Source organism: Diadema setosum, chromosome 21, assembly GCF_964275005.1.
Source record: "Diadema setosum chromosome 21, eeDiaSeto1, whole genome shotgun sequence".
In the NCBI taxonomy this organism is placed as follows: Eukaryota; Metazoa; Echinodermata; class Echinoidea; order Diadematoida; family Diadematidae; genus Diadema; species Diadema setosum.
Genome location: NC_092705.1, coordinates 23,646,808 through 23,670,303, shown reverse-complemented (window position 1 = coordinate 23,670,303; position 23,496 = coordinate 23,646,808). Strand labels below are relative to the sequence as shown.

Below are 23,496 nucleotides of genomic sequence, written 5' to 3'. Positions count from 1 at the left end.
TAAGCAAACAAGGCCCAAAAGACCGACCACATTAAACCTCGTGATGTAATGCGAAACTCGTTGGTCGTTTTCACCTATAAGTGTGGAACTCGTGGCCCTTTTTTGCTGAGTATTAAACCCGCTGAATTTATTTGTTTATAGTTTCGAACTCGCGGGCCTTGTTTGCCTTAATGTCGAACTCGTGGGCGAAGTGACTCGTGGTGTCGGTCTCGGGGGATGACCCCGATTTGACAAGGGGCCCCAACTATCACGTTTCCGTTTCTAATGTAGTGATTAAATTTGAAAACTTTTAACTCGAGCTTGAGTGACCGTGCTCGCAACCATCCCTCATCCGCCCTCTCTCTCCACACACATACACACACACACGCACACACACACATAAAGGTCAAACACAAGCAAATTATAATTCAATACAGTGTTACCATGGTTACGAGCTCTTTCACTCAACAGTAAAACATTCTTATTGACTCTTACTGACTAGCGTAAGAGTTATTGTAAATACTGACTTTCCAATTTTTGTAATCTTTATAAGCCAACGGAAAATCGTAAATCTAATATCAAAATAACATTTTTCATTGTTTATTTCATAAGTTTTTTTTTTCTTTATAAAGTTTGTTTGAAATCGTACAACTCCTCTGATTTGAGTTTTAATTCATTCTGTTGTGACAAAATTTGTCGGGTTTTTCTTTTCTTCCAACTGGGCCGTGACACTGTCGAATGAAATACAACGAATCACAAAGGTCAAAGGGATACTTTTTTCATCATTAGAACAATCTGCACTGCCCGTAATACACATACGTATCCAAAATATTTCAGAAATAGAAAATTTAATGAAACTTTGTGCACAAAAATAAATGAAGGACACCTGATCAACACCTCTGTCACATAGATTTGCCGATTTGTCATTGTTTGTCATACTCTCTAAAGTTTATCAGTTCATACCTTTTTTTTCAGGTGCATCATGAACTTCTCCATTGATCTGATTGTTTGGCATTCCTTATGAAAAAGAAACAGAAACTGACCTACCCTACGGCATAATTTACCATTTGCAGATGAAACAAAATCCTAGCATTAGTGCTTCAAAGTAGGTTTAAGATGTGAGTTAGGGATGTAAACAACCAATGTAACCAGTATAATCAATGTTAAGTATCGTTAAATATACAAAATGTAAACATCTGTTATGATAAAAATGTTTCCAGACTAAACCGTCTGCAGTTATGGCTTAATGAGAATAATAGTGATATCTCCTTATATTGTAGGCTTTATTGCCAACAAAATGTTATATGGTAGGATGTTTTGTGATACAACTAACCTAAACATATGCATCAAAAGTGACATTTTGAGCATTTTTTTAAATCCCTGCTCCCAAAGGTAAACAGGAGCTTTAAAATCATTATAACAATCTTTCAATTCGGTATTCATGTATTCACACACACTTAGGATGTAATCTCATTTCATTCATGTTTCAAGTTAGGCCTAGGCACTGAAGAAAAGCATTTTAAAAGAAAAACTCATAAAGATACTCAGTTTTCATAATTCAAGCAGCATTGCTTTCTGCACATAATAACATCAACAGGGAATTAGTCAAACAAAGGCAGCTGCTGATACTGACAACGACAACAAGGCCTAGATGATAACACCCTGATTTCATCGGAATAAATTACACAAACACGGAATATAGTTTGAGGTATGAATCAACTGAAGAATCGAGGCTCAATTGAGAAATATAAATTAGTCTAAATATGTTCATATCTTCGAAGAAATTGCTATTAAGAGTTCGTTTCTTTGTCTCCATCGATAATCATCGGGACATTCCATGTAGCCATGTTGTAAACAGCCACACACAAACGGCGCAGAGAGCTGCGAAAGGCGAGATGGTTGCGTGCGCGCCGTTTCCTGTCGGGCTTGTCGCGGGCTGCTCGGTCGAGAACGACGGGGAGGAGGGCCAACTGCCACAGCGCGGGAAGTTGTCGGGAGCGGGAGGAAGATCGGCGTCTGTTCCCACGTGGACCAACAGCCCCATTCCGATCTGTGAGTGAAAGCGAGTATCAAACTCAGACTGAATTTAAGATTAATACTCATCGCACTTTACTTCAATTAAGGCACGAGTTGCTGACTTTGCTCATGCCGCAGATTTACCTTTGTGCATCATCGAAATTTTGTTTTTATCATTAGAATACTATTTTCATTTAACACTATCATTTTACCATACTAACAATGACTAAATGTAATTTGTATATTACTAGATATTATATAAATGTTGATAAATACAATATAAGCAATAGTGACCATAATCATTACAATAATGGCCCACGCAAATTTCCCAAAACCATTATCATTCTTTGTTGTAAACTTTATGAGATCATGAAAATCACCAATTACTCTTTTGTTTTACATGGTATTATACTGTTATTGCAATAATCACATTTTCTTTCCATTGTCATATAACACCAACGCGTGGCTTCACTTTAAAAGAATATCAATATAATTATGTGAATTTTAAGTTTAAGGACCAAGCAAAAAACTGCCTTTTCCGAAATACTAAAATAATAACACACTCACTGCCACATGAAACTCGAGATGGCAGTGGAAGAACCACCAGCCTGGGTTGTCTGCTACGAACTGGACGATGGTATAACCACCGTCTGGCACGATGACGGTGTCCTTGATGGGAGGGTGGTCCAAATTTCTTGCTATCAAACCTAAAGGATGATAATGTTTTGATACATCATAAACAAATGAATAAAATAGATTTTGTCATCAAATGTTGGCAGAAGAATGCTGCCTGAAAACGTCTGGATATGGTATGTTTAGGTGCTTCTATGATGCTCGCTAAGCATCATAAAAGGAAAAATCAAGGTCTGTTCAGTTCCTCCTTTTCAGCTGATAATTATCTTTCTTTCTTTTTTTTTATGAGAAATTACTTATGAAAGTAACGGGACAGATAAGAGAGACTTCAGAATTCGACTGCAGCGCAGTTGACTGGGATGCCTTCGCTTCTCAGGCAGTCACTTCATAATAAATGACAAAATAATTCCTATTACTATTTTACAATAATTCATTTACAGGGGCCCGTTGCATGAAAGTTACTATCAATCATGGTAACTTTGCCATCCAACGGTAACTTCCATGGAATTCTTGATTTTGATTGGCTGTTGAGTATTGTTGCCATGGTAGTTACCATTGGATGGCAAAGTTACCATGAAAGTAACTTTTATGCAACGGGCCCCAGATTTTCTTGAATCGCGACAAGAATATTTTGGGCGGACGGAGACCCGGAAAGATGCCTCCACCACATTTGTAAGCACGGCCATGATTAGTAATTACATTGACAGCTATCATGATAATTTAATGTGTGTATACTTTTATCCATCTGTGAGACATTTTTTGGTGTGTCTTATTCCGGTTTGCTGGTTCGGTTTGCTTATGTATTTCTTGATAGTATCCCAAACATGGACGTTCTAATCAATATTAATTGTATGATCACCTTCTTTGTCAAGCTCAATGACCTCCTCAATACTGATGCCAGTGCCGTTCAATCTGTCCTGACCAACGACATGGAAGGAATAGCCGTGCATATGGAACGGGTGACTGGCATCAAACGAGACGCCCTCATCAATGAGAACCAGCTCCACTGTCTGTGAGTTCAAAGAAATGACAGTCCACATCGAAATATCAATCATGTCAGTGTTAAAGGGAAACAGATGCAGGATCTCAAGAGGGCGCTGTTGCATGTATAGTGAGGTGCCCGCACCTCGCCAGGGACCCGAATACCGTCACCCCGCTTAAAATTGTTACAAGCGCACTGAACAAAAATTTATGCCTGGGACTGTGTTCAGTACGCTTGAAACTTTGGCAGGGTTACCACAATCAAGGAAACTGTGGTGAAAACCCAATAGTTTTTCGCGAAAATCTTAAATTTATATTAGGAATACGTGTTATAGAAGTATCATCACGGTCACCCGCACGCATCCTTTGCGTGCTTGTCTATGGGAGCATCACTGTCAACCGTACACGTCTGTTACATGCTTTGTCTATGAGAGCGCGGGTGGCGAGTTGCGGGCCTCTAGCGCACAACTATTTCGCATCGTTCGCGTCTGAGGACGATAGCTGCAAATCTCTGGTATCGATCAGTGAACTTGTGGTTCTATTGGAATCAGCATTTTTCATGTATGTGAGTGGGATTTCATAGAATTTCAGTGACGAAATGTGATTAAAATAAATCAATGCATAGACATTAACTATGACGAGGTGCGGGTCACCCAAGTATACCCATCTACACTACACACATCTGCCATGCGGTCTAGGGCAATTACCCCACGGGCAATTGCTCCAAACCCTTCCCCTGACCCTAATCCTAATCCTGAACCTTATTATAACCCTAACCCAAACTCTAGACCCTATAAACCTAACCCTAACCCTAATCTTTACTCTAACTTTATCACTAACCAGTATTTAGCCGGGGGTATTGTTGTCGGGGGGGGGGGGGGGGTATTTGTTGCCCCCGGGGGGTAATTGCTCTGATACAATTTATGTCCCGAACGTCCGAATAAAAGCGATTAATACAGTTCGTCTCCAGATTCCGCCTCTGTTCCTAGCTTGTCTCTCATTCTAACATACGGATCCGGCAAAGACAAACGACTGAACGCGTTGCGCCAAGTCAACATTATTATGTGGACTATGTACAGCCCATGACACCCTCATCAACTTTTCAAGCCGATCGGAGAGTAGCTTGTAACCCCAAGAAACCCCAATTTAGCTGAGTAAATACGTAAATGTCAACTGGCATAACGATTATTATAGGGCAGTCCATAAACATGAGAAATTGTAGTTCAAATATCTCATGTTTGCTTCTACGCAGACGAAAAACCCCCACGTATGATCTAAATTCGAAATTTTCAGCAACAGCTTCTTTTACATTAAGGTTTTATTAGCCTCTTCAGTGTTACCACTGCTCTACCATCTGAGTGCCCTATAGTTATCCCAGCGTTGCCAGGTGAACATTAATACACCTGGTCGAAAGGGACATGGTGGGTAAAAACATCTTGTCCAAGGACGTAAGTACTGGGCGGGAATCGAACTCGTGTCATCCCATTGGGAGTAAGGAGTCCATCCACTATATGACACAGGACCCCCTCTTTTAGAACAAACAGACCGACCACAAGACAATCAAACATCCTTTCTGCGATCCTCACCACCTTACCTGCTCTCTACTCAAAACATACATACATACATACATACGGACAGACAGACAGACAGATAAGAGGCACGAAATAAAAAGACAGAAAGACAAACAGACGCGACATGTACAGTTGGGGGGAGGGGGTCGTGCCCTACCTTGTGTGAACCTAGTCGTCTAAAACTGCGCCATAATGTAGAAGGTTATTAGTCTCAGGCAATCACTAGTTGCAAGATTCTATTCATATGCGCACATTCATCTCTCTTAATTCCTAATTGTGTTTACAGTCAATCGAGCCTTCTTATCTGTAATAAAGAATTGACTGTCAACCTGTGTCAATAGCAAATCACTGCCATCGAGATAAGCCGTCCAGACCCGTCGTTTGCGGCCACAGTTCAAGATGGAGGTATACATGACTGTTCAAATAATTATGTTGAATGTGGACAATGTCCCTGATTACACAATATCTTGACGCCATCATCTATCACTACAATATTTGCACAAATCCTCACCACTTATGTTATATAGATAACATAGCCTTTAAAGGGAAGCTCCATTGCTTCAGTGTGTATGAATATAAAAACAATTATGATAGCATAAATAAGGATGACAGCCGATAAGTACAACAAACGCTCCGTACCTGACCGAGCTGTACTGTGATGACGTGGGTACACTCGCAGTACTCCTCCGTGCACTTCTCAGCCATATTCAACACATCACTCGCCTCACACAGATCTTCAGCAGGGATGTCAGCCGACTGCGTGAGGGGCGCGGCTGGAGCGAATTTGAACGACACGTGGTTCAGTTGGGGTGAATAGAGATGGTGCGTCGATGAAATGTCCTCGATGGGATACAGAATCGGGTCGTGGAAATTGTAATTATTGACCTGCAAAGTAAAGATTTTATTTTATTTTATTTTTTTTAAGGACAGATATAAAAACAGATGTTTAAAGTTGTGTTTTTTTTTCATTAATTTTACGAATAAGTACAACGCAACAGGCAAAGTGCGAGTGAAAACTGTTCTGTGGCTAAGTCATGCACAAACCCATCAGTGCCACATAATATCTTTAAAGATGATGCGTACTCTATATACATGTCCTCTTCAAGAGATTAGCTTAGGGAGATGAATAAATACGAGGGAGAAGAGAAGTGTTCTAAAGTTCACTCTAAACCTGTCATAAATAAAATGAAAATCTAGATAATAATAGTGAAGAGACCTCTCTCGAGTAGGCCGGTTGATGAACATATTAAAAGTTTGATGCGATATGCCCTTCTGAACACTGGGTTTTCTTGACAACCTGCAAGCTTGCGACGAGGTTTGCCCCATGTCACAACAGCTAATGTATAAGAAATGGATTCCAAGTGTTGAAAAGTGCTTTTGAGGTACAGATTAATAGAATGGCTCGTTATTAAACATGAGGAAGGACAAAACAGACGTGTTTTTTTTTTTTTTTAATCAAATGTTAGTAATTACTGGTCTATTGACAGCAGTTAAGAATATTCTTTAAGTTTGCAACGACAATTACGCTGCAATAATGTGATTAGGTAGTTTCATGCCAAAAGGAACATATGGCTATTCGAAAGCGGAGCAGAGCACATCTGTTACGTAACGCCACCCTTGCTCTTCGTTTGTGGAGGAGAGATCTTGTTACAGATTAACGAAGATAGATAAATGTACAGTTACCATTGCATATCATCGATGAATGAATATATGCCATCATAGACTTATAAGAGTTTGTTTGTCGGGAACAAAAACCACTCAAAACAAACACGCATACACGCACCTGCGAATTTCTTGATGGGACGGTATCGGTGAAGCCTTAATGTATTGACACTAATCAATACAGATTGTCTATACCACATGTAACATTCACATTTATTTGATTTCTTTAACAAGTTTTGGTTCAACAGGTGGTCTTACCTTATAAAAGTCAAATGCGATGTAATGCGTGACCTTGTTTTCTTGTGGTATGATGTCGTTATCTGAATTCAATAAGGAGAGAGAGGGGGGAAATAAAGATAAAGAGAGAAAGAGAGAGGGGGAGAGAGAGAACGGGAAAGAGAGGGAGAGACACTAAATCATAAGGCTTGAGATACTTTCTATCACGCAACATTTGATTGGGTTTGTTTATAAGGGTTTTCCATCGAGTGATATACTGCAACTTGCAAGCACCAATTAAAAAACAAACAAAGAAAACAAACAACTCATAATTCTACAGCCAAATTATGATCAAAGAAAGAAGCACGCATATATAAACCAACCTACTGAAACCATCTCATCAATGGTGTAGACAGTTTCCGACGCGGGTTCGTTCAAATCCTGCAATATCAGGCCGTCTCTGTCGAAATCCTCTGACTCTGCTGGGTCTTCATCGGGGGCGCCCTCGTATCGGATTACTGCCAATTCCTGGACGAACTTGGCGTCAGCTAAGCCCTTGACTCGCAGCCAGTAATTTCCCGGAACTTCGTTTGCATCGAGGACGAAGTCAAACCTATATACCATAAATCAACCAGAAATTCCATTACGTTTAATGACATGAATTGCAACAGCAATCTGTAAAATGAATATTGAAGAGTTTGTTTGCAAAAACCGATAAGTCCATTTTTGAAGATTTTGAAGTACGGTCTCTGTCATAAAGTACAAAGTAATACCTTTTAAATGATATATTGGTAACTACATATAAAGGTACATTTTTGAAGTTATGGTCAAAAGAAGCAAAAGTTTTCTTATTATTCTCTTTATTTTTCTTGACCTTTAATCGCAAATATCTCCATTTGGCAAATATGGACTTATCGGTTTTTGCAAACAGACTCTTCAGTAGCTCTTTTTGAGTCACTTGTCTCATCTCAGCTAGTTGAGAATTGTTTGTTTGTTGATTGTTTGGTGTGTAAAAAAAAAATAGTTCCCAGTATCCAGAATGTGTTCATTGACTTCATGGATGAGGAGATTTCCAACACCTTGAATTTCCGTCAGTTATTGTGATACTGTTGTTCACCTTAGTGTAATAGTATAATCATGGCATTATTTCATTGACCTCACTCGTGCATGCAATATCTGTTCTATCGATTACACACTTCCACGGAGTTCCCCCTCAACGCTCATAAAATTATGTCACGTATAGTCACTATGTGATATTTCTTTGATCCCTTCTGAGCCATGACTTTGGACGGGTGCTGTTCGTTATTCCGAAGGTTCGTTGTTCCGAAGGTTCGTTAATCCGAAACACGCAAGTTCCCTATACCTAAGAGGTTCGTTAATCCGAAAATGAAAAAGGGTTTGTTAATTCGAACATTTGTGGCGTTATTCCGAAGGTTCGTTATTCCGGAGATTCGTTAATCCGAAAATGAGATTCGGAATAACGAACCTTCGGAATAACGAATCTTCGGACTAAAGAGCCTTCGGAATAACGAACCTTCGGAATAACGAGCTGTAACCCTTTTGACAGTGTGTACAACGCTGTGGGGTTCTCTGTATGGCCTACCAATCGGCATTAATTGCACACAAAGGGTTAAAACATAAATGATAACAGTAAGCAAGCAAACATAAGTACCCTTCACAACCTGGACCATTCCAAACAAGAAACGCGCAGCAGCTCTTCTCTGGACTATTTCCACAAAGTGGAAATGGTCCAGAGAAGAGCTGCGAGATTTACTTTAAATCGCTACCATAACACCTCAAGTGTCACCAAAATGCTGCAAGAACTTGATTGGACCACTCTGGAACAACGCAGAGAAAATGACAGACTAATTATAATGTACAAAAATACACAATAATCTTACTCCTCTTTCAGCACAGGACTATAATATCAAACAGGTTACTCAGTTGACGAGAGCCTAGCAACCACACTCCTATCAGGTACCATACTCGAGAACTGAATCGCATCGCCATTCGTTCTTTCCAAGAACTGTAAGGAACTGGAATTCCCTGTCGTCAGAAATTGTTTCAGCGCCTTCTGTGGGATCATTCCGAAACCATCTAACGGTTGATCACAGTGGCTAGTTATTTTTCGTCATATTTTTCTATGTGCTTGTAAATATCTGTAAATAAACAGTATTATAATGTAAATAGCACAGTCTGCAAGAATCTTCAGCCTATTGAAGGAGGCAGACTTAATCAGAAGAAGAAGAAGAAGAAGAAGAAGAAGAAGAAGAAGAACCTGATACAGATATTCATAGTATATCTTCCTGTACGACACTTGACTACTGATCAGGCCCGTAGCCAGGATTTTTCAAGGGGGGGTGCGGTCACTAAAAAAACGGACCTTCGGTACCAATACCAATGATGACACACACACACACACACACACACACACACACACACAATTATATATATACATATATATTCTTTGGACGACCGAACTACAAAAGTTGTATAAGAATTTGCGCGCGAAGCGCGCCGCAAATTGTGAATTTTGACTGTTTTAATGACGTTTTAAAGTCTCGAGGAAATTTGTATTTTTGTCTGTTGCATGCAATCGCGTTACGGTATTTCATCTAGGAAATAGTAAAAACTCATTTTGCCAGGAAGTTGCAAAGTTTAATTGTGTTCGAGACTCTGCGCGCGTAGCGCGCCGCAAAATTGAGAATAGTGATTTTCCTGGTGTTGTTTTAACTTTTATTTTTTCTATTGTATACCCGCGTTAGCAGGCCTGAAGCCTGGTATGCGAGTTTGTCAAAAACGAAAATAGATAAGAATTTTTAATAATTTTTAAAACAAAATGAATTGTAAATGTGAACCATTTATATTTTGCCTCCTTGTGGTAGGATATTTCCAGCATTTCCGAACTTTCAAATAATCATTTTAGATTTAATAATATTAAAGGTAGTAGATCCGATTCGCAAACATCTCCAATATCAGTCAAATGTCATATTAACCATCATGCTAAGAAGGTTTTCTTTGTGAAATTTGGAGGTCAGTGAAATTCAAAAATTAAACATCCGTTAGCCATTGGAAGAAGTTGAGTGCAAATTCAGACCTCAGGCTTAGTGCTCAGATGTTTTCCTATTTGATTTGATCTGTCTTACTGTGCAAACTAAGATACATACTGGAATGGTTATTTCTTATTTATTAAACTATAGTAGCATATTCGGTTACTAGCTGTCTCTAGGCATTTTCGAATTTGGGCTGCAAAGAGATCCACTACCTTTAAGTTAGAAGAGAGATAAGTAAATAATGATAAAATAAACAAACAAAAAGAATGAGGTTCTTTAGTAATACTATCTGACAAACTTTTTACTTTACCATCTTACTTCATAGCTCAGCACTTTCCATTCTCTCTCATACCCTCTTACCCATTACATTTAAATGAAATACAACTAAAATGAGTTTGCGTGCCTGCATAATACTCTTTGGAAATTATAAGTGAGAATGTTCTTAGGTTTTGGCTCACTTTAAAATGAGAACCAATAGAACTGTCACAACATGAGAAAATGTATAAGTAATAATCAACAGTACATTTCCGAATTTGGCCTGTAAAGAAATCTGCTACCTGTAAGTTAGAAAAGAGATTAGTAAATATGATAAAATAAACAACAAAAAAGAATGAGTTTCTACCGCCGTATCCAGAACAGAGCCTGAAACGGTGCAGGCTCAAGAAATCGTTTGTACTAATACGTCTTGAAGTACTGTGTGATACTGTTGACTCAGACTTCTACAAAGCTGTAAGTGAGAATTTTAACCCAATCCGGCTCATTGCCTGTGTTTTTTATGAAAAATATGAATAAAGAATGTAAATTAAACAACGACGCGTCACAATGCAGTCTAACGCTCTCACAATATTATCATACATAGGGTTTTTCCCCGACTGTTTTTACTCCGGAGCTCTTGCAATATTCAGGTTTTTGTAATACTATCTGACAAACTTTTTACTTTACCATTTTACTTCATAGCTCAGCATTCTCTCTCATACCCTCTTACCCATTACATTTAAATGAAGTACAACTAAATTGAGTTTGCGTGCCTGCATAATACTCTTTGGAAATTATAAGTGAGAATGTTCTTAGGTTTTGGCTCACTTCAAAATGAGAACCAATCGAACTGTCACAACATGAGAAAATGTATAACTAATAATTTGTTGGAACCGTAAACAAATGCCAGCTGAAGGCGAGTAGGCAAGTGTGTTTAAAAGCATTAGATTATACACGAAGATCGTCCAGTTACTTGATAGATGATCTTTTCTCGAATATTGGTACTAGCAAAAGGGCTAGAAAAAGCAGCTATTATAATTCGTTAGGCATGCATAATGGCCCAATGAGTGTTACAAGAGAACTGGAGTAAGACAGGTCTTTCATTTTGTTTTGTCTCTCCTGATCGTTCGTAAGAAATGCTAATTCATGACCACCTTTTCACAATTTGATTGGAGCATGCATTCATAATGGAAAATAGTTGACATAATAATCTATCCCCAGGCATTATCATGCCAACATGTACTTATACATACATGTACTATATCTTTGTGAGACGTAGATATAAAATGTCTCAGGTTTTCGATTATAGTAATTTCGAGGAAATTTCTTTAATTTTTATCATAGATGTAAACTTGAGGCTATTAGATTTTCATCCACTTACCTCTGTTCCTGTGAAAAAATGCAAGTGTCAACCTCAATGTCATCCACGAATCGCACGTACTCGGGCGGCCAGTGGAAAAAAAAAAAAAAAAAAAACACCGGTCACACGCGCCAAGGGCCATGGCATGCAGTGCCAATATAATAATAGCTCGCACAAATTGATACATAACATTTGTGTTTGTGTGCATGGGGGCGATCCGATGGTTCATACAACAAAAGGGTTTCGTACAATTATCTTTAACATTGTTAAACGTACTCTTCCACATTTACGTAGCATATAATGTGTCTTTATATTCATTTGGATTGTTATCTTGAGAATTGCTAAAAACCATTATTATGAAAAAGTGGACCTTTCAGAATTTGGGGGGTGCGTACGCACCCGACGCACCCCCCCTGGCTACGGGCCTGCTGATGGTTGTTTGATTACAAGTCTAGCCATGGAGCTACCATTGTCTAACCTTTCACCGCCGTAGATAACAAAAGCGTCAACGGAAACGGGGTGGATGTCTCCCCCGTCGCTGGCAATGAGAGTTAGGTTGTGGCCGTCGACGCTGATCTTGAGGGCAGCGTTGGTGATTGCGTTGCTGATGACCCGGAAGCGGTAGCGATGACCCTGCCAAGATAAGTAGATCGAGCAAGCCCAACCCATGTGGTTATCTAACATCATGGGACCCCCTTGTACATTCATAGTCGACTTTTCATTCATGTTTCCACTGAATGTTTTTATTGTCTTTGTTTTGCAATTTTTTTTTTCTCTTAGGACGTTTCCAGGCATGTGCATGCAACATGCCACATTCACTTTACTCGAAATATAACTAAGAAATATACAGGTATTGATGATGATAAAGCTCATTCTTTTGCAGAGAATCATTATGCAAAATGTCGCAGATGAGTTTAGACTAAAATGCATATAATCATTGTTTTCCATTACAAGGAGCTTCTCACTTCATAACGTTTGATGACCATTGCCACATGAAGGAGTCCGATCTATTTGCATGGATGATTACCTCGATCTGCTGATATTATACTGGCTCTTATACTGATATGCATGAGTGTTGATTATTATACAAATAGTGAATGGTCACGAGTGCAATGGTACGAGATTTCGCACGAGGTGAAAGATAGAGGCGCTCTATTCAACGAGGCGAAGCCGAGTTGAATAGTGCGCCTCATCTTTCACCGAGTGCGAAATTTTGTTACATTACACGAGTAAAGACCATGCACTATTTGTTTTATACAACGTCCAAGTAGAACTTTATTTGGTTGGAGGATTGTTGGGTAGGTCTACGTAAGTAGGCCCAGAGGTCTATATACGTATGAAAAATATAGCCATACTTTATGTGGATCCACTGCGATTCTCTTTCTGGCTTGTGCAATCAGTGTAGATACAGGTCACAGCTAGCGCTCATACACGTACACTAGCACTACGTAGGCCTACATACGCGCATGCATGTACCGCACACGTACACTGCGCTAGCTGCATGCGAACCTCAATATGCAACACACAGTACATGCAGTATCGTACAACTTCTCGAACCGTGGAATAGAACGAAAAAATCGAACCAAGTTGCACGCAAAAATAGAACAAAAATTGCACGGCGCGTTGAATGGAGTAGTTATTGAATATCACGTCACCAACAATGATCCTCCAATCAAATTACAAGGATCTACTTGGACGTTGTATAAAAGCAGATGTAGTACACCATGCTTGAACAGGAGATACATGCACACAAAGATTGTGAACAAACAGTTTGTTTATCCAGGTCCACAAGAATAACTAAACAGATGGTATACGGAAGTGCAAACACGTTTAACAAAATAGACGGTATCCCATGCAAACCGCCGTTTATTCGGTAAACTCCGAAGCCTCGAGAGAGACCTTGTACATTGCAAACATTCTAAAGATCATCGATTCTCTGAAGGGGTAATCAAATTTGTTCATGCACCTATCAGTATTTACTGAGGACACAACGTCGGTCTGTCATCCTATTCGAACATTTTAACATTCCTGGGACACTACTTTCATGTATCAATTCTTATCGCAGTGCGGGAATGTGTGCAAATGATCACATTATTAATAAGCTTAGTATATTATAGACTTCGGATGACGCTACTCCACCCAATAATCTAATGTCTGAAAGATAAGTTTATCATTTCTTGCCAAATACATATACTCTTAACAGAGAACTGAATACATTATAAAGAAATACTACTTCTCATATGCTACATGTATATTGAAGCAGGACTTCCTTGTAAAGCAGGAACCTGTGGCTCTTAATAGGACTTATGTTATTTGCTTTTAAAGGAGTTGTAAGTTTGACAGTGTGATTCAGTTTTTCTTTTAACCATTTAAACATACATGATTATTTTCGAATAATTGCAATTACTTCTTCTACAACTATTGGAATTAACAATCGTGAGACCTGGTTTGTGGGGAATAGCTTTTGTGAAATTTGTAGGTCTAACGGGGAGAAATCAGGCTATAATTACAGCAGAACCTGAAAACAACAACAACAGCAACAACAACAACAACAACAACAACAACAACAACAACAACAACAACAAAACAAAACCCTGATTTGTATAAAGCGTAAACCTCCTCTAGTGCCTGGTTATTACTTCATGTTGTTTACAAGAGGACTCTGGATAACGGATGAACAATCTTGACTGAACTGAGGCCAGAGTTTTGCTGATAAATAGTCATCAAAACGACATCATCAAAGGTACACAATGATTTTAATTGGAATGAATAAGGTAAAACAAAATCGACTTCATATTGGAAACAAAATTTGAATGCCCGAATCAAGTTCACCTGCCGCGACTTCGTAATTTGATTGCAGAAATGTCAAATTCCACCGCATATCATGGAAACTGTCTACCTGTTAAGAGTTTTGATGAAAAAAAAAAAAACAAACACGAAATTGGGTGCTCTCTAGCGACATTGTATTTCAATTAACACCTTTGTTCGCGCAAAAATGAAATTGCTTGCTGTTTATTTTGAATAATTGAATGACTGATAGACACAGAAGAAATAGGATCGTTTAATTGGAATGACAAGTTTACGCATTTGTTTCGGCATAGACTTGAAATTGGATGGGAAATCCGCTGCTATATCCTGAGATATAAGCCTACCTGTCTGACGTGGAATATTTCCCTAGCCGTGAACAACGTGGTATTCGCCTCGTCGTCGAAGAAGGCTGCGCGACGACCTTTGCCGTTGATCAACACCGATTCCGGTTTGTTGCTGCCGTTGTCGAAGTGATGAGCGGCGAATTTGTCCAAAGTCGGCGAATCCAGCCAGTCATGGACGAGCAGTACGTGTTCAGATAAGTCATGGTCGAACAGGTCACTGTGGGGATCAGCCTGAACACATGAACAACAAAATTAATGAAGCGATATATCTTTACTATGTTGGTCATTGAGATGGAATTTCATATCATTTCATTTATTGTTTCTGCATGGTACAAATCAACAAATCACAATTAGAAAATGTACACATTGATTCATCATTTATCTACGTTTTTAGCTACTTTTTTTTTTAGCTACTTTGCACATGAGAAGTAAAGAAATCATCGTGAGAGAATGCGGACATAATTATCACCCCCCCCCCCAAAAAAAAAGAAAAGAAAAAGAAGTCAAACCAACATACAGTACATCATTCACAATGACATTCACATTATTCACAATGATAACGGACAATGACAATCACACCGTCCGCCCCACATTCCACACATTGTGCGCTACTGGTTCCATGACAAGCCGAATTCTAGCCGGTTTCGGTATCTCTGAAAGTGCAAAATGATCACATTTTGAAAATTGTAAGGGCTGACAATGGTCCTAAAATCATAACGCATCAACTAAAATTAAAGAACTTGGTGTCACTGTACTGGGAAAAAAAAAATGGCCTTTCCAATAGTATGCAAAATAATGACACATTTGCAACAATATCGCTGAAATTAGCTCTTTATGTGCCACGTTCGCACGTCCGACTCAGTCGACGGCGTGCCAACTTCGCATATTCTGCTCAACAAACAAAGCCGCCAAGACCGATCGATAAACCGCTAATTACTGCTAATCCCGCGGCACAATGAAAGCGTTTCTTGTGCTTTTGTTCCTCTCGTATACGACTTGCATTCTATATGTGGTGGTCGACTATCTATCAATGTTCCCAACTAGATTTGCTCGTACATTCTAAGTTTCTCTCACGGTTTTATGTGCAAAGTTATTATTATTGTAAAGTCATGTCTTTACAATAATGTAGCAACTGGTCATTCAAACGAAAAATTGAAAATAGATTCGTCATACAATATATCGTAACAAAGTTTAGCATTCCTCCTTGACTTTGCCTACTATTATGCCCATCTTAACAGAAATTTGTTGAAGTTATACAAATCAGAAAAGCAGAATTCTTTCTCAATTCTGACTACCTTCGTGTCTCAGAATAACGTGGCACACAGGGGGTTTCCACCATGGCACACAAAGAGTTGGAGATCTTTGGTGTGCCGTTCTTTCTGGGCCACCCTGTATAGATAGTAGCATACGAAGTCATGAATTCAAACCTCACCTGTGCTGGTTCCCTGACAATAAGCGCGCCGAACACCCCATCCGCCCGATGCATTCCAGAGTGACCGTGCCACCAGTGCGTGCCGCGATGTTCCGCGACCATCTCGTAGGTGAAGCTCGTGAACTCCGTTATCGGACACTGCGTTACCATGGAAACACCATCCATGTAGGGCGTGTTCCTCTGGGGGAAACCGTGCCAGTGAATGCTTGCCCCCTCACCGTTTATCATGTGGTTGTAGACGTTAACCTCAATGGTATCTCCTTTGCATACCTGAATATTGCAATAAGATCAAAATCACATATGAACTGGCTAATCTAAATGTCATGGGCTATAACTTTGTCATCGCCTCTGCTTCTTGATTTGTCTGTCTTTATTCAACATAAGACATTAATTTTGTATCATTGACTACCTTAACTTATTGACTTATTTTACTTTTTTTTTCTAAGTTCGGTAGACCGGGCCATGTGCGTGATTTTACCTCGACAGACGGTCCTGGGAACATCCTATTGACGACAGTGATCGGTCGCGGGACACCGTTCAGTGGAATGCAGTGGGGTCGAGAGCAATCGGTCAGGTTGTAGGGACACCCGTAGCAGGCCTTGGACATCGAGTAGTACCACTCCAGACTGAAGTTATACCGGCAGTGTTTTGGTGCTGGCGGCCATTCACACTCCCTGGTGCACTCATGGCCCGCCGAGCCGCCGACTGCGGCAGCTGCAAGGCGAGGGAGATTAAAATGTATTATAAAACATAGATCTGGATATGATTTTTAATGCAATAATCGAAGAAAAGTTAAAGTCTCATCCAGTCATTCAGCGATGAAGTATTTACGATATGCCAGAATAAAATAACTAGTGGAAGGTACAAACACACGAACAAATTAATGTTAGACACTCTGGAAACACCGGTGTAGGAGACAGCGGTCTGGAACTTTTCCATTTACACACAGACCTCTCGGTGCTAGCCTTTCTTATAAGAGCTCTCACTTTCGTAACACAAAATTAAATATTTAAGAAGCGAGTAAAGGGTCTTCATGAGTGAAGCCATCAGAGAGAGAAGAGAGAGAGAGAAGCCCTCCCTCTCACACGCTCGGGTTCGGCTCTCTTCGCTCCCGATGGTCGATGTCAGCAGCAACGTGAGGAATTTTTTGAGATACAGCTCATCATTCTCATCACAGATGAATGAAATAAGGGTACCTCATCGTTGGACTGTACTTGCACTGGGCAGGTAGCCGTGGATGGAAGAGATCGTGACATAATTAGTTTGTATAATTATATACCACTTTTTATGCAATGCACTATTACTATAAATACTATTATTTGCTAATACATGCACTTCTTCCAGTAACTGTTGTTAACAATGTGATCATTATCAGAAAAATGTTCATAACAAGAGCAGCGTTGTTGAAAGCTTGTACGAAAGTTCCATCGCTGTGGGACAGCAGTTAGATTGGACAGCAAGAAAATCAAACAAACTTACAAGCAAACATTTCCGACTTTTGTCTAAGAAGGGAAACTTTTCGTAAGTTCATATTACTCTTTTCGACCGAATGATTTTTAAATGTGGAAGCTTTTTAACTCTACAAACTTAAAATCATATGTGTGTGTGTGTGTGTGTGTAGGTTCTGATGCCTCCCTTGATAATTTAATATCATTTATAAATACGTTGTGATGTTATTTTACTTTGCCTTTTTCAACGCATGTATATGTAACCATACAATTTCTACAATTGCAATTTTACAATTACCGCCGTTTGCCACATAACTGTAGAGTACTACCTTGTTAATTATACTTCTATTCAAGAATAGAATTCATTGTCATTGTTATTGCTAGGCTTTGTCTATAGGAATATGGTACATTGGAGCTACGTTTGTCCATATATGGCAGGAAGTGTTACCGCAGAGGCATGGGAACATTAATGACCTTCTGGCACTTCCATGTATGTAGGACAATTGATGTCATGCGCCTCCTGTTTACTGCGTTTCCGTTTCACGGTTTGTTTTTGTTTTTGTTCTGTTTTGTTTTATTTCAGGCATTGTCGGATTATAATAATGCGATGATACGGAGATCATATAGTATTCATTGACTTGTCTGACTGATTTAGTTTATTTGATGATTTTAATATTCAGCTTTCTTTTAATAGCAAGCAGAGCAGCCCTTTTCTTCAATCTGCAGAATAGGAAATAAAAAAAAAAACAGATACAACTATGCAAGCGAATAAAACTAAGGCAACATAATTCACATACATTTATCTTTGTTTGTTTTTTTTTCTCCCTGTACTAATTATAAGGTCATATATAATGTTTCTGGTTAAAAAAAGAAAATAAATGATTTTAGATTCAAATCCGTTATAGTTTTCTGTGCTTATTTTTCATAGTTTTCATATTCTTGATTTGCAGACGATAAGTGGGTTGCATCCGAAACAAATTAAATAGTTTCAATGATACCTGTCTCTAAGCATGGAGATGATTTTGATATCAGCAATATTATATGGGCACATTTATGTATCTTGTTGTTTGTTCAAGCTCTTTTGATAAACCATATCTAAAAGAACAATGATTTTTTAAAGATGTCTTGTGTCTATTTAACTTACAGATTATCAGTTTGGTTATGGGGGGGGGGGATACCACCTGTCACGCCCTTTTGAAATTTGTTGACAAAGCAGCACACGCTTTGGATTATCACACACATTAAATGATCAGTATCTTAGTGGACTTCACCAAGGCCTTCAACACCACAAACCATGATTACATGTTACTTTATGAGCCGTTCCTCTATGGCATACGTGGGAAGGCCATTGGGTCGTTAATGGTTACAATTATAACTAATTTAGAACTATCGGTATACAGTCATTACTAAACAGTCATAACTTCGACAAGACAAAATTCAGGTGTGTTGTGCCCCAATTTAGCCTATTGGCATCATAATATGGACCGGATACTATCTTTTTGTACTTCGTCTAAGGTGTTTTCATTCATACTCTCCGAAGAATTTATTTCATACTCTCATACTCTCAGAAGATATTAAAGGGGCATTCCGGACGATTTTCATAATTTCACATCATGAAGTACATAAATCAACAGCTCCATGTATAGATTGGTGGAATTTATTGTGGTCCTTGAGCAGAGAAACCAATAAATTGAAAATCCTCAACAAATTACACTGAACAGTGTTGATGACATCAGAGCCTCATATATTTCAGAAATGTAGCAGTGTACTTCCATTACACTGCTGTCCGTCTGTTCAAGCACGGCTTATAACGGCGGCCCTCTGCATCATATGTATATATTATATATTGTACTGTGAATTAAGTCATTATTGGCCATATAAACATTTTGTATGTTATTTAACGTTTCATTTGTCTTTACATACAAAATATGACTTACTATGTAATATGTCAATAATTTTCAGAATTGTATTTGTGTAATTGAACCTGCCTTTGTTATTTTTGTTATTCTGAAAGAAAATATGAAATGCAGAAAATAAAATCTTTTCAAACAAACATTACAATACCGCTTGCTCAACAAGTTCACCTGTGAAAAATCTATGCATGCCTTCTTCTTTTGTTCTACTTCCTTGAGCCCCAACTCATGCATTCTTATGGTGAGGCTGTCATGTCATCATCCTTGTTCATTGTAATTTGTTATAAATTTTGAAAACTTTCTCATTCCTTATCCCAAACACTATAAATTTTGAAACTCTGTACTCAGTTTCACTAATTTATAGTTGTTCAAATGTTAAAGTCTGATAATCACCCGGAGGCACGGTTAGACTATGGGTTATAGAACAAACATGTGAGTGGACACGAGCGATACTGAAATTCCTGTAAATATCCAGAAAATTGTAAAGTACCTTTTTGGTAATATATTCGAAGATTTGAATATGTTTATTTGTTTGGTGATATACTGTCCAAGAAAGTGACTCACATTAACATTTCTTGTAAATTTCATATTAATATTGGTCGTGGGATCATTTCAATTAATATAGAGGTCAATGGCTGACAAAAACTGTTAAATCCATGGTGGTCAGTTGTTTTCTGTTGAAGGAGAGGAGCCCATTAGTTTATGCCATGTCAGAGTTATGTCATAAGCTAATGTTTTTGCCAAAGTACTATTGTTTCGTTTTTCTCCCTCTATCTCTTTCTGTTCGGAAATCCGAACACTTCGGTTCCTGATCAAAATGGCCAATGTCCAGAGTTCCAATGACCTAGCTGTTTTGACCTCTAAGCTAGATCGTTGTGAGGAATTGAAGGTCCGGCAAGTTAACTCTACTACATTGTGCGATCGGGTTAAGTAAGATGAAATGTTTTAATCAGCTTAACGATTCAGTTAAAGTTTAAACGCTTTCATAGATAGCCGGTTTTTTATCCTAATTACTTATTTAAACTAATGACGTTTCTGGCATCCCTACATTAGTTTTGATGCTAACTTAGCTGTTATAAGGACATTTCTATTGCATTCGTGTAGACGTGTATTATCAGACAGTGAACATCATACAAAAAAAAAATGACTGGCAAAATGGTACACCTTATGGTAACGTAATTGAACGACTGCATTACAGATCAAGCGTAAAAGATAAAAGCGATTACAGAAAAGACTCATTGTACAACAATTGAAGGGTCTATACACTATATGACTATATCTCGTTACATGACGTTTCCGACTGCATACGAGTACAATATTGTCTAAAGAATTTGGAACTACAAAATCCATTTGTGAAAAGAATGTTCTGCTACATGTATCCTACCTCTTTACAAGTAAAAAACAAATATATAAACTAATAAACATCTGACACCTGTTGAAAGACATTCTGCGGTATAAGACATATCAAGACAATCATTGTTGTATACAGCCCATTCCATTTGTTCATTTGTTTTGTTTCTTGCTTGTCTGTCGATTGTCTGTTTTCAGATATCAGTCATGTTGCATGGTAAGGTCTTTCTGCCTATAGTGGCTGAAATGAACTTTGAAAAGTTTGTGGCTGTTGTTTCTTTTTCTCCCTCCATATGTAATTCCTTCTCTATGGCCCTCCTTCTCCTATCCATTATCAGTATCAATATCATTTAATTTTCTTTTCACTTTTCTTTTCTTCCTTTTCTGAATCACCTAACAGGACAAATATGTCCATTCAAGCGCTCGGCCTTCCTAGGCACACAAGGTCATTGGCGTGGTTATTTCAAGAAACAATTCATTTGCTCACAAACAGTGTGCCAGCAGCCGTGACAATCGCTGAATGAACTGAACTGAATTATGAAAACAAAACCTTTCCTACCGTCGGAAGGCTGTGCCAGAGTCAGGAGCAACATGCACGGGAACACCAAGAGAACGCAGAGCAAGAGACACGAAACCAGCGCTGGATCTTTAGCCATTGTCATCGGCTATATGTAATAGCGGATCGACTCCTGATGAAATGAATCTCTTCCTACGATCGGTCTGGAAAGATACAGATATATGCCAATTGGAGGTAAACTCTCTAAAAAGTGGAGAATACGCGTCGAAGTGAACTTCCGTCAACCGGTCAGGTTTTTCCGATGGAATGAATCTAAACCAGTCCGCGCTTGGAACCCGGCCTTTTGTTTTATAGTGTACCGCGTGTAAATTTTGGGGAAAAACGGATGGAGGTAATCTGCTTGATTAGAATGAAATGGTCGGTCCGCTAAATGAAATCCCTATGCGATAAGAAGCTTTTTACAAGAACATCAAGAGACGAGTGAGAGGTGGACGCTCGAATAATAGATTTCCAAACAGCCAAACGCACATCCACAATACATCTCCTAAACAGCGCCCCACTCCACAAACAAGAAGTATATACAAAGTAATCCCGATTATTCAACGTTAAGGACCAGGCTGGATAAAAGATATCAAATTGCGTTGTGCATGCGCAGCGCGCCAAGAGGTTTGAGTACAATCTGGCATAATTTTGTTGGACTTGGTTCGCTCTGTTCGCTGTTGTTGTGTAGTTTCTCTTTAAACCCTTTAGAATTCGTGAACTTTGGCCCAATTGCGGAAGGCAAATGCGCAGTCTGTGTTTGATAGTTCAGTCTTTTTATGAGTCGTTTTTGAAAGGTGCCGTTGTGAGACAGAATGTTGACCCATATTATCGCGATTCACCGTTCGACGAATGTTCTTGGTACCTGACATTATATAGCTGTGTTATGTCATGAATATAAATTGGATGTCATGATTATACTTTAATCAAAAGACTTTAATCAAATATCACTGAAGTGCGGTTACAAATGACATTGTCAGTTGTCATTTTGAATAGGAACATCCTCTGGTCATATGATTATTTTCAGGATGAAAGAAAAAAAAAAGAAACATCATTGAATCCATGAGGTGATAGGTCAAAGTCAATGTACATAATTTGCCATGATATGAGGATTATGGTAGTAGGGGCCTATATGTATACATGTAGGGTAAAATCAATTTATTAAAAAGATACAAACTAGCTTGTTTTTGATTATCGTAAAATATAATAGTCGAATACAATCTTGTTATCCATTATTTTTTATAGTTAAACGGTAAATGCACTCGAGACTTTTAAGATAAGGATAAATCTTTATTTGTTTGGGCTTTTAATAGTACAACGCGAATTATTATCACCACCAACTTACTTATTCCCCTTCCAGTAGTAAGCTTAGGTGCCTACTATTGCAGTATGCGAGTCACATGATTATTTCATGCTCGTTGCATGCACACTGCATACACGTATTATGCACATTCAGGTTTTACGCGCAGGTGGTTTGGGTAGCACTGTGGAGTATCGATTCATAGTGGTCTTGCTCAGATTACATCCAAGCTTTTCTTTTTCACATCTTAAAAAAAAAAAAGGTTTTGCAGAGATTTGTTTGTAGGATTGTAGACTTGCAGGGGCGGATCCAGGAATTCCGTAAAGAGGGGGTGTGTTTACAAAATTAAAGGGGGGGGGCGCACGCACCCCTCCCTCCATTTTTTTCTTTCTATTTCTTTTGTTTAAACTAAAAAATAAAGGGGGGGGGGGCGTGCGCCGGTTGCGGTCCTCCCTGGATGCGCCCCTGGACTTGTGAGCTACAACATTACCTCTTCTAAGTGGATATTAGGCCTATGTGCTCTTACTGATGGTAAAGACGTGAAATGTTCTTGTCTTATTTGGTCCGGTTTTGGATGAAAAGTAACATTCGTTTGTTTGTTTGTTGTTTAGACATTACT

General features: G+C 38.8%; 1 protein-coding gene across 1 annotated transcript; it reads right to left on the bottom strand.

Annotated features, from left to right (window-relative positions):
• Positions 1–1,801: 1,801 nt before the first annotated feature.
• Positions 1,802–21,677, bottom strand: LOC140244699 (uncharacterized). The gene is made up of 11 exons (XM_072324316.1): positions 21,581–21,677; positions 16,789–17,024; positions 16,311–16,580; positions 14,879–15,109; positions 12,205–12,359; positions 7,442–7,671; positions 7,101–7,162; positions 5,820–6,065; positions 3,488–3,638; positions 2,563–2,702; positions 1,802–2,029 (listed from the first exon to the last, which is right to left on the bottom strand). Exons 1-11 carry the CDS (start codon positions 21,675–21,677, stop codon positions 1,802–1,804), a joined length of 2,046 nt encoding a protein of 681 aa, XP_072180417.1.
• Positions 21,678–23,496: the final 1,819 nt, after the last annotated feature.

What these genes read in the sequence shown, in the direction of transcription:
- LOC140244699 (XM_072324316.1), bottom strand. Translation starts at nt 21,677, where the DNA reads ATGGCTAAAGATCCAGCGCTGGTTTCGTGTCTCTTGCTCTGCGTTCTC. An exon ending in TCTGGCACAGCCTTCCGACG is followed by an intron (nt 17,025 to 21,580) that starts GTAGGAAAGGTT and finishes CTCGCCTTGCAG; the next exon opens with CTGCCGCAGTCGGCGGCTCG. An exon ending in TGATGAGATGGTTTCAGTAG is followed by an intron (nt 7,163 to 7,441) that starts GTTGGTTTATAT and finishes TATTGAATTCAG; the next exon opens with ATAACGACATCATACCACAA.